This window comes from Cervus canadensis, chromosome 6 (assembly GCF_019320065.1).
Source record: "Cervus canadensis isolate Bull #8, Minnesota chromosome 6, ASM1932006v1, whole genome shotgun sequence".
Classification (NCBI taxonomy): domain Eukaryota; kingdom Metazoa; phylum Chordata; class Mammalia; order Artiodactyla; family Cervidae; genus Cervus; species Cervus canadensis.
This window is the reverse complement of record NC_057391.1, coordinates 77,263,216-77,275,864: the sequence shown is the minus strand read 5'-3', so window position 1 is coordinate 77,275,864 and position 12,649 is coordinate 77,263,216. Positions and strand designations below refer to the sequence as shown.

Below are 12,649 nucleotides of genomic sequence, written 5' to 3'. Positions count from 1 at the left end.
AAAAAAGATGTCCTTTTCATCACAGGTGATTGGGATGCAAAAGTAGGAAATCAAGAGAAACACGGAATAAGGCAAGTTTGGCCATGAAGTACAAAATGAAGCAAGACAAAGGTTAACAAGAGTTTTTTTCCAATAATCACGTACAGATGTGAGAGTTGGAACATAAAGAAGGCTGAGCACTGAAGAACTGATGCTTTTGAACTGTGGTGCTGTTTAAGACTCTTGAGATTCCCTTAGACAGCAAGATCAAACCAGTCAATTCTAAATGAAATCAACCCTGAATATTCATTGGAAGGACTGATGCTGAAGCTCCAATACCTTGGTCACCTGCTGCAAAGAGTAGACTCATTGAAAAACACCCTGATGCTGGGAGATTGAAGGCAAAAGGAGAAGTGGGCGGCAGAGGATGAGATGGTTAGATAGCATCACCAACTCACTGGACGTGAACTTGAGCAAGCTCCAAGAGATAATGGAAGACAGAGGAGCCTGGCGTGCTGCAGTCCATGGGGTCACAAAGAGTCAGACACGACTTAGTGACTGAACAACAACAGTGGGAACCTGCTCTATCACACACGGAGCTCAGCTCAGTGCTCTGTAATGACCGACAGGGGTGGGGTGAGTTGGGGGGGGGAGTCCAAGAAGAAGGGGATATATGTACATATATAGCTGATTCACTTTGTTTTACAGCAGACACTAATACAATAATGTAAAGCTATTATACTTCAGTTAAAAAAACACAGCAGCAAGCTAATGACACACCCACAGGTGCCATGACAGTTTCAAGGCTGATCATAAAGGTCAAATATTAGGCAGTGGCCCAATTCCTGGAAATTCCCACCCACTCCCCAATATGGCTGGAATACTCCTCCTACTCATTAGCCTATGAAACTGGGACTTCCCTGGTGGCTCAGACGGTAAACTGTCTGTCTATAATGCGGGAGACCTGGGTTTGATCCCTGGGTTGGGAAGATCCCCTGGAGAAGGAAATGGCAACCCACTCTATTACTCTTGCCTGGAAAATCCCATGACTGGAGGAGCCTGGTAGGCTACAGTCCATGGGGTCACAAAGAGTTGGACACGACTGAGCGACTTCACTATCACTACAGGGTTAAGTGATAGGAAACTAGTTTACCCTCTAAAACCTGACAACACCATCCCTGGACTTCTCTTACCCTCTGAGATGACCCACACTCTATCTGTGGTGTGTGCTTCCTGCCTGAATAACCCCTCTTTCGCTTTACTATGGCACCTCTTGAATTCTTTCCTGTGTGAAGCCAAGAACCCACACTTGGCAACTGCACCAGGGACTCGGATGTGACCTGGGATGTGGCCATCCTCTCGTGCCCCACTCTCTTTCCTGCAACAGGGCAAGTCTAATGGACACAGTGCCAAGAGTATAGTTACCAAAGATGGTCAGCCACTGCTGTCCTTTCCTCAGCCCTACCAAAAAAGAAGTAAAAGGTGTGGCTGTTCAAAAGTCTGTTGCAATATCGTAGGCTTACTCCCCAGGGTAATCTGCCAATATCTGTCAGTAAGAAAGTGCAGGTTTAATTAAGAATACAAAAAGTGCAGCCATGTTAAGAACTAAGCCATTTCATTCCACAAAAAGAGATTGAGATGTTGCCAATACAGACACTGTGAAGGTAAATAAGTACAAGTTCCCAAGGGCATTCACCACAACTATCTTGAACAAAACTACCCCAGGCAATGAGCATGTGGTACGTGCTCAGCAACAAAGTACTTAATTAATGTGAAAATTCTGTGTGATAGTAATAAACAATGATCAGTAAACAAATCAAAAATTTATCAGCAAGATAAACCCAAACATCAACTGACTGTAACAGATAAGAGACCACCATCAGGAGGAAAGAAAAAACCAAAACAGAACAGCACAGGTTCCTACCTGGTTGCTTGGATCCAAGCCAGCATAAGAATTTCTTGAACTACAACCAACTGGGGGTGTGGCCTCTCGAATGAACTCAGCCATTTCAATCCCCCCACCAGGATCACTGTGGGGAAAAAAAAAGAGAAAAAGACAGTGTCCTTATTCTGACACCAATTGTTTTCTTTTAGTTTGTTTTTTAAGTTATATTTTTTTTTCTGTAAAACTAAGAGGTTCAAGTATTTAACACAGCAAATAGAAAAAAATTATTCTTCCTTTGTAAGTCCAATAATTTGAATTATTTTATAACCATGTCACTATTCCAAAATATTTAGAACTCTCTCCCAATCTGTCTACATCCACTCAGTATTAGAAACTGGTTGATTATAATTGTACCATACTAAATATAGCATGCACTTTATGATATATGCCATAAAACCACTGTAGCAAAGAGATGATTTGCCTTTTGTTTCCCAATGGGAAAGAGAAATTGGTCAGAAGGTAGTGAGATCTTACACAACCTGTTTTCTCCAAGAGTATAGTCTAAGCTGCTTAACACAATAAAGAATATGCATGAGAACGATGATTCTGGTCAAGCTATTTGTATCTGTACTTCTAAAGTTAACAGAATTTAGCTGAGACACTAACTTGTTTTACAGAATTGGAAACCTAAGATTTTAGATTTGTATATGTTGAGTTAGAAGGCACAAGTTTAAAAAACTGAAATGATGCTATGTAGTAAAAACAGGCATTAGAAAGACATAAGAGAAAATTACTAAGTTCAAATAACTGAGAAGTCCACTTAAAGTACTTAAAAGATATGGCATCCCAAAATAAGGAAAAAAGATCATGATAAATTTCAAAACACTTAAGACAATTTTATAATAAGGTTCCTCTAGAACAAACTTTTGGAATAATTCAGGCCTAAAAGTTATCATAATCCTATCTTTTGCCCCAAGTTTTTTATTCATTCTACCTGATGTACAGTCTGTGAATTTTTTTAGCTATCATTACCAAGGATAATGGACTTCCCTGGTAGCTCAGACAGTAAAGTGTCTGCCTATAATGCAGGATACCCGGGTTCAATCCCTGGGTTGGGAAGATCCTCTGGGGAAGGAAATGGCAATCCACTCCAGTACTCCTGCCTGGAAAATCCCATGGACAGAGGAGCCTGGTAGGCTACAGTTCATGGGGTCGCAAAGAGTTGGACACGAATGAGCAACATCACTTTCACCAAGGATAAAAGCTCTAATATATATGCTGAACATTATTGTGGACATAGGTTATTTTACCATTTGGCATTTAATTCAACCTCCTTGTTAACAAAAAGAAAAAGCAATTCCAAATTCTTCTGGTGAATCACCTCAACCCAAGCTCTCATATGGCTGAGGTAATGCTGACCCCACTCTCAGGGTTAGGGGGAAGCTCTACTGGACAAAGTCAATCAGCATATCCCAATCTTTTGGTCTAAACAATTAGTAATTCTAGAATAAGCACATGACCCAACTCAGGTCAGAAGCACTTTACTATTGAGAGAAGAAACTTCTTTGCCTGTCTTAAACGCTGAGAAGAAGAGTCACGGAGCTGCTGTAGCCATTTTCTAACTGTAAGGGGAGAACCTGTCTAAGAAACCAACTAAAAGAAAAGCACAGCCTCGTATAAGGAACAAGAGTCATGAAGTTACTTGAAATTCTGCACACTGTCACATCTGATGACACCCCTTAAACAGAGACTTTTCACTACTGTGAGCCATAAATTACCTTAACCCTGTTTAGGTGGGATATTCCATCAACTGTAATCAAAAGATACAGGCAAACAGAACCTGCTTACAAGTACACCTTCCATTTATGCATTTATCACTACAGCTATTTGCATTCTAGTGTGTTTTTTTAAATTAATGGTCTAATAATCATCACGTCCCTGTTCGCTTACTGGGTTCCTACGTTTAGGCCACTGACTGCAGTTGGCTAACTAATGTCCAACAATGGAAATCAGCTTTCTAACTTGTTGTTAGTCGCTCAGTCATGTCCAACTCTTTGCAACCCCATGAACTGTAGCCTGCCAGGCTCCTGTCCATGGGATTCCCCAGGCAAGAATACTGGAATGGGTTGCCATTTCCTTCTCCAGGGGATCTTCCCAACCCAGGGATTGAACCTGGGTCTTCTGAATTGCAGGCAGATTCTTTACCATCTGAGTTATCCATCTATAAAAACAAGATATAATGGAACTCGGTTATGAATATGAAGGCAGACTCCACGTACAAATGTCCATGTGTGAGAAAACTGGAATATGTTCAAGTGTGCTGGCCATTTGATGTTAAGTCACACAGGCTATCTAGGCCAGAATGAGAAATACTTCTCTAATCTGGGAAAATCTCAAGTGTGTATATACAAGCAGTTATCACCCATTGAACGAGTGATGAATGATAACCAGCAATATTACTGCTAAACTCCACTGGAAAGCATCCTCTAATTCAGATTGCAAAGAATCAGAAGATGGTGAGCAAGGTGAAAACCAAGGAATAAACTGTTCGATACCACAGAAAGGACAGACGGCTCTCATCTTCCCCAGTACCTGTGCATCAGCTGTAATGATGTGTAATTCACGTATCATACACTGAAACTGTGCAATTTGATGATTTTTAATATATTCATAAAGTGAATGTGATGAGGCATCCATCACGACAGTCAATTTTAAAACATTTTTATCATCTCAAAAGCAAAACCATTTAGCTATTAACTCACCTCCCTCCTCCCATCAGCCCTCAGCAACCTTTTGTAACTGGCTTCTTTTACTTAGCACAATGTTTTCAAGGTTCATACATGCAGTAGTATGTATCAGTGCTTTATATCTTTCTATGGCCAAATATTCCATCGTAAAGATAGAACACATTTTGTTTATTCAATCATCAGTTGATGAACAATCTTTCTTAATTTTATGAATCACTTCTGAGAGCAAGTTCAAATGATTACAATTGGAACATAAAATAACAAAGCAAAATTTACTAAATATTTAATATATTCTAGTCACAGGGGCACATGTTTTATTTGCATTTTCTCATGAAACATTCCCCTAAAATCTATGCCATAAACACTATCATCCTCATTACACAGATGAAAAAACTGAAAAATGAAAGGTGTAAAAACTTGCCTAAGTTCTCAGAGGAGTACACAACGTAAGCCAAGTCATTGGAATATGGAATTCAGGTGGGAAGGGAGGACACCAATAACACTAACTCAGCACTCTACAGTGTGTTATCATATCTGTTCTTTCTTCTTTTCTTCTTTATACACGAGAATGTAGGTACTCATAACCAGTAAGGACTGATAGTAAGATTTGAACACCAGGTCTAAGTCTAAAGGCCACAGTCTAAGATATCAATAATGCCTTTTAACAAATAGGCACTGAAGTTCTCTTTCCAGTTCAAAACCAAAAATAAACTCCATTATCTAGAGAACCTTTCTTAACATCAACACGATTGACATTTCGGGCCACATATTCTCAGCTGCTGAGGACCATCTTGTGCATTGTTAGGATGATTAGCAGCATCCCTGACTTCTATCCACCAGATGCTGGTAGCATTTCTCCCTGTGATAACCAAAAGTGTCTCCAAATATTGCCAAGTATCTCCTGTGGGGGACGGTCATCTCCAGTGGAGAAAAAATAATCTAGATCTAATGCTCAATGGTCAACACTGAGTAGGAGCTACTTAGGGAGAAAAAAAGATGAAAGAAAAAACAAATAGTTCTTTTCTTGCAAACTTGCTGTACCTTTCTCTTCTCTACAAATTAAGAAGCAGAACTTTTAGTCAGTTATCAGTGTCCTAATATATAAATTGAGTAAGAATTTTCTTTACTAGTAAGGCTTGTAGATTTTCAACAATGGTGATTGCAGCACGTACCTGGAAAGTAAATAGTTTACAATTCCCACAAAAGCAAAGTGGTCTACTGTGGTAAGCTGTAGACCAAACTGACCAAATTCAGGGAATCGCTACCTTTATGATTTAATTTCCTCATCTGCTTAAAAAAAACAAACAAAACAGGTACAGGGGAAAGAGGTCTAATCTTTCCCCTGTAGATTAGAAAGTAGAAAGGGTCTAATCTGAATTATAAAGAAGATGTCACAAATCAAGTTGCTGATAATTAATATCATTAACAGCTCAGGCTCTAACTAGAACTTCACAGTACCACCTCAGTACCAAATTTACAAATCTAAATCAAGACCACAAGGATGTTCATAAAAGCATAAATAGATAAAAACAAAGTCCCTAAACAGAATAAATCTTCAGAAAATTTAGCCTAAAACTCATCTGCATATATTTTAAATGGATCCTTAATTTACAATATTGCAAGCATCACTGCACGAGAAACAGAAAAAAGATACGTTCTGTCTTCACATATTCATATTCTAAAATTCAACATGCTAATTTCCTCTCCTGAAACGTTAAAAATGTAATACATATATAAATGACGCTGACTCATTCTTTAAGATCAAGATTTAAGATCATTATTTCTGAGCTGCCATACCACAGCCAATGGCAACCAGAAGCAGAAGCAGTCAGTCCTACTACATTTGTTCATCCATGCTACAAACCAACAGCTCTAATGTACCAAGCATAGTGATAGGCTCTGACAATAAGTGTATTTGTCTTCCTGTTCATTTCTGTTCCTCAGAACAGAGATTTGTAAGTGGGAGAGTGAGGGAAAGGACATGTCAAAAGCAAATTCTGCAACAAAAATCTTATTTAATGGTGACACTTAAAGACACTCCTTTTAAGATTAAAGAAAGACAAAGATGTACACCAATACTATTTCAATTTAACCATGTGTTAGAAGTTATAGCCAATGAAAAGTTAAACAAGAATAAGGCATAGAGAGGAAGAAACAGAATTGCCATCATATGCAGCAAATCAAAAAATAACCTACAAAATTTTACCATTAATAAAGGAGCTTAATAAGATTGCTGGAAACAAAGTAAACTGCTACATTTAAAGGGACAAAAACAAAAAGTAATTAGAAAAAGTTGACAGAATTTAATAAAAACTATGAAAGCCTTTTAATGGAGAAATGATAAATCTTTACTGAAAGACATTTAAGAAGATTAAATAAATGGAAAGATTCAATAGTGTAAGGATATCGATTCTCAGCAGAGGAATCTACATATCCAATGTAATTCTAATAAAAACTCTTAAGTCCTTGTAGACTTTGCCTACCAGACTCTAAAGTTTGTATAAAAGATCAAGAGTAGCAAAGTCACTTTTGAAAAAAAAAAAAAAAAGTACAAGGTTTGCCCCACTAGGTATCAAAAATCATGTTACAAAGCTATAGCAATTATGATTGTGTAGTAACTACATAGGCATAAACTATATTAACAGAAGAGAATAGAGCCCAGAAACATACCCACCATTTGTGAAAACAAGTTATGATAAAGTGAGTACCACAGGTCAAAAAGGAAAAGATAGTCTTATAACAAATACTGATTAAGCCAGTTATATATACAGAAAAACAAATCCTAAATCCATACCTGACAACAGATCATAATAATTTCCAGTACAACTGAAATGTGAAAACAAAAGAAACATGAAACTTTAAAAAGACAATCTTTGAGAGTATCTTTTTGATATCTGTGTAGAAAATAATTTCTTAACTAAGACACAGAAACGTTAATTACCAAAAAAAAACCAATAAACTATAAATTTAAGAAATGTATGATCATCATACGGAGAAGGCAATGGCACCCTACTCCAGTGTTCTTGCCTGGAGAATCCCAGGGACAGAGGAGCCTGGTGGGCTGCCGTCTATGGGGTCGCACAGAGTCGGACAGACTGAAGCAACTTAGCAGCAGCAGCATGATAATCATAAGAAATCTTAAGCAAAATGACAAGCTATAAACTGGAAAAAGACATCTGTAATGTATATAACCAACAAAGGAGTAATATAATGAATATATATTTTTAAATTAATTTATCTTTAACTGAAGGATGATTGCTTTACAATATTGTATTGGTTTCTGCCATACATCAACATGAATCAGCCATAGGTATACATATGTCCCCTCTCTCTTGAACCCCTTCTTTTTAACAAAAAAAAGAGAACGCCAAAGAAAAATGAAACAAGAAATAAACAGGCACTGGAAAGAACAGAAAGCTTAAATGGACCATATATGTGAGGTAAGATGCTCTGCCTCATTAGTAATCAGAAAAGTTAACTATTGATAGAAGTCAAAATAAGACACACCTAACACTCAGTGTCAGACTTTATTTTTTTGGGCTCCAAAAATCACTGCAGATGGTGATGCAGCCATGAAATTAAAAGACGCTTACTCCTTGGAAAGAGAGTGATGACCAACCTAGATAGCATATTAAAAAGCAGAGACATTACTTTGCCCACAAAGGTCCATCTGGTCAAGGTTATGGTTTTTCCAGTGGACATGTATGGATGTGAGAGTTTGACTGTGAAGAAAGCTGAGCGCCGAAAAACTGATGCTTTTGAACTATGGTGTTGGAGAAGACTCTTCAGAGTCCCCTAGACTGCAAGGAGATCCAACCAGTCCATCCTAAAGGAGATCAGTCCTGGGTATTCATTGAAAGGACTGATGCTGAAGCTGAAACTCCAATACTTCGGCCACCTCATGCGAACAGTTGACTCGCTGGAAAAGACCCTGATGCTGGGAGTAGTTGGGGGCAGGAGGAGAAGGGGACGACAGAGGATGAGATGGCTGGATGGCATCACCAACTCGATGGGCATGAATTTGAGTAAACTCCAGGAGTTGGTGATGGACAGGGAGGTGTGCTGCGATTCATGGGGTCGCAAAGAATCGGACACAACTGAGTGATTGAATTGAACTGAACTGAACACTCAACTGTAGAGAAGGCAATGGCAACCCACTCCAGTACTCTTGCCTGGAGAATCCCAGGGACAGAGGAGCCCGTTGGACTGCCGTGTACGGGGTAGCACAGAGTTGGACACAACTGAAGCGGCTCAGCAGCAGCAACATTCAACTGTTAAAATGGAAAACTAGTAAAACTTACAAAAACAACAACAAAATCAAATATTGAGGATATGAAACAATAAGAACTTTCACACACTAGTGGTGAAAGTATGAACTGGTATTACTGTTTTGGCAAACAGCTTGGAATTACCTAATAAAACTGAATGTGAAAATGCCCTGTGAACCAGCTTACGTATATTAGATATACACATGTGGCCAAAGAAACGTATATGATAATGCATTATCTGAGCAAAAAACCTAGAAATAATCTGAATGACTATCAACAGAAAAATGGATAAACTGTAGTCTACTCCAACAGAGGTAGACTATACAAGAGCAAACACAAATAATAGCTGGAAGCATCAACATGGGTAAGTCTACAAAATATGAAATTCTGCAAAAAAAAAAAGCCCTTCACAGAGAAATACAAACAATATGACTGTCTTTAGGATGTCTTAGGCAGACAAAATTAAGTAATAATAGGTTTAGGACTATCTACAAAGACTGTATAACAGTAAACCAAGGGAATTATTAATAAAAAGTTTAAGATAAAGATCACTCCTGAAAGGAAAAGGGTGGAATGAAATGAGAAAGTCTTGTATTTGTATAATGTCCTATTACTTAAGTTGTGTGGTGGGTAAGTATTCACTCAGTTATTATTCTCTAAATTATACATATATAATTATCCAGAACTAATCAAATACAACCTATCCAGAACTAATAAGAGCTAGCAATTACTGTTGTTCCATGTATCAGAAACAGTTCTAATAGCTTTGCATATATGATCTCATTTAGCCTCATAATCCTAAAAGATGATGCTGTTAAAGTGCTGCACTCAATATGTCAGCAAATGTGGAAAACTCAGCAGTGGCCACAGGACTGGAAAAGATCAGTTTTCATTCCAATTCCAAAGAAAGGCAATGCCAAAGAATGCTCAAACTACTGCATAATTGCACTCATCTCACATGCTGGCAAAGTAATGCTCAAAATTCTCCAAGCCAGGCTTTAGCAATACATGAACTGTGAACTTCCAGATTTTCAAGCTGGTTTTAGAAAAGGCAGAGGAAGCAGAGATCAAATTGCCAACATTTGCTAGATCATTGAAAAAGCAAGAGAGTTTCAAAAAAACATCCATTTCTGCTTTACTGACTATGTCAAAGCCTTTGACTGTGTGGATCACAATAAACTGTGGAAAATTCTGAAGGAGATGGGAATACCAGACCACCTGACCTGCCTCTTGAGAAACCTGTATGCAGGTCAGGAAGCAACAGTTAGAACTAGACATGGAACAACAGACTGGTTCCAAATAGGAAAAGCAGTATGTCAAGGCTGCATATTGTCACCCTGCTTATTTAACTTATATGCAGAGTACATCATGAGAAACACTGGGCTGGAAGAAGCACAAGCTGGAATCAAGATTGCCGGGAGAAATATCAATAACCTCAGATATGCAGATGACACCACCATTATCGCAGAAAGTGAAGAAGAACTAAAGAGCCTCTTGATGAAAGTGAAAGAGGAGAGTGAAAAAGTTGGCTTAAAGCTCAACATTCAGAAAGAGGAGAGTGAAAAAGTTGGCTTAAAGCTCAACATTCAGAAAACTAAGATCATGGCATCTGGTCCCATCACTTCATGGCAAACAGATGGGGTAACAGTGAAAATAGTGGCTGACTTTATTTTCTTGGGCTCCAAAAATCACTGCAGATGGTGATTGCAGCCATGAAATTAAAAGACGCTTACTCCTTGGAAGGAAAATTATGACCACTCTAGACAGCATATTAAAAAGCAGAGACATTACTTTGCCAACAAAGGTCCGTCTAGTCAAGGCTATGGTTTTTCTAGTAGTCATGTATGGATGCGAGAGTTGGCTGAGCACCGAAGAATTGATGCTTTTGAACTGTGGTGTTGGAGAAGACTCCTGAGAGTCCCTTGGACTGCAAGGAGATCCAACCAGTCCATCCTAAAGGAGATCAGTCCTGGGTGTTCATTGGAAGGACTGATGTTGAAGCTGAAACTCCAATACTTTGGCGACCTGATGCGAAGAGCTGACTCATCTGAAAAGGCCCTGATGCTGGGAAAGATTGAGGGCAGGAGGAGAAGGGGACGACAGAGGATGAGATGGTTGGATGGCATCACCAACTTAATGGACATGAGTCTGGGTAAACTCCGGGAGTTGGTAATGGAAAGGGAGGCCTGGCGAGCTGCAGTTCATGGGGTCACAGAGTCGGACACGATTGAGGGACTGGACTGAACTGAACTGAACCCTAGAGATAGTACTATTATTTGTCTCATCATCCAGATGAGGAAGCCAAGGCATAAAAGCTTAACTCCCCCAAGGTAATGCTATCAGGAACTGATTCAAGCCCCTGGCAGATTAAATGCAGAATCTACATTATGTTTGTTCAACCAATAAATGGGTGTATGCATTTCATAACAGAAACAGAATAGACTTAAGTACTATGCAGAATCCACTAAAAAATTTATGCACATACACCATATACATATACAAGGGAGTCCCTTGGACAGCAAGGAGAACAAACCAGTCAATTCTAAAGAAAATTAGTCCTGAATATTCATTGGAAAGACTGATGCTGAAGCTAAGCTCCAGTATTTTGGTCACGTGATGTGAACAGCTGACTCATTGGAAAAATCCCTGATGCTGGGAAAGATTAAAGGCAAAAGGAGAAGAGGGCATTAGAGGATGAGATGGCTGGATGGCATCACTGATGCAGTGGACATGAACTTGTGCAAACTCTGGGAGATGGTGAGGGACAGGCAGGTCTGACATGCTGCAGTCCATAAAAGAGCCAGACAAGGCTGAGTGACTGTACAACGAACACACAACGTCTCTGAGTGAGGCATTCTATTTTAAAAGCTGAGTTCCCTCCAAATTTAATACAATTATCATCAAAATTCTACTGTGATTTTTCTGAAGGATGAGTAGACAAGGGAACATCTCACAAAAAACTAATCATATGCATGAGAATAACTAAGATAATATTAAAATAGTGAAGAGGGATTCACACTGCTAAGTATTAAGCATATTAGAAAGCCAGTGTATTACAGGCAAAGAGAGATCAGTGGGGCAGAAAACAGAGCCCAGAAATGGACATAATGATGCATTATCCATTCAATGTTGTTGGTCCTAACAAATCTGAAAAAAAAGTTAGAAATGTTCTTCAGATTGACTATAAGTTAAAAATAAAAGATAAAATGGTAAAAATACTGAAAGTACACTCAGATGAAAATTTACATAATTTGGGTAAAGAAAAATATCTTACAAAACTTGATATCAAAGACAGAACTAATAAACTTGCATAGAACAGATCATACAAAAATTAACTGTGGCATATAAATACATATATAAAATGCCATAAAGTGAGGAAAAGTATTTGACATAAAAGATGAGTTGATATCCTTCATAAGTATCTTCTCCAAACCAACAGTAAAAAACTAACCACTGATAGAAAAACATACAACTCACAAAATAACAAATTTAAATGGAACAACATAAGAAAAATGCCTCCATTTCACTAGTAATCTGAAAACTGAAGAATTAAACAATGAGATATTTACCAGCTTGTGAAAATACTAAATAATCAGTGCTGCCAAAAGTGGAGGGGGGGAACCCTCCAACTGCTGATCACAATAATTAAAAGGTAAAAATCTTTGGACTTTGGCAATATATATTAAAAAATGGGGCATAGTTTTCAAGTAATTCTACTTCTGCTAAATCATGATAAAGAAAATTTTATTCAGTTAAAATTTAAACATCAC

At 38.3% G+C, this 12,649-nt stretch overlaps 1 protein-coding gene across 5 annotated transcripts in view; it reads right to left on the bottom strand.

Annotated features, from left to right (window-relative positions):
• PCNX1 (pecanex 1) overlaps positions 1-12,649 on the bottom strand; it is a 178,798-nt gene that overhangs the window by 135,294 nt on the left and 30,855 nt on the right. For all 5 annotated transcript variants that reach the window (XM_043472429.1, XM_043472433.1, XM_043472431.1 and 2 more), the window contains exon 3: positions 1,904-2,009. In XM_043472429.1, the coding sequence (XP_043328364.1) occupies positions 1,904-2,009 (106 nt within the window). The remainder of the gene's footprint in view (positions 1-1,903; positions 2,010-12,649) is intronic.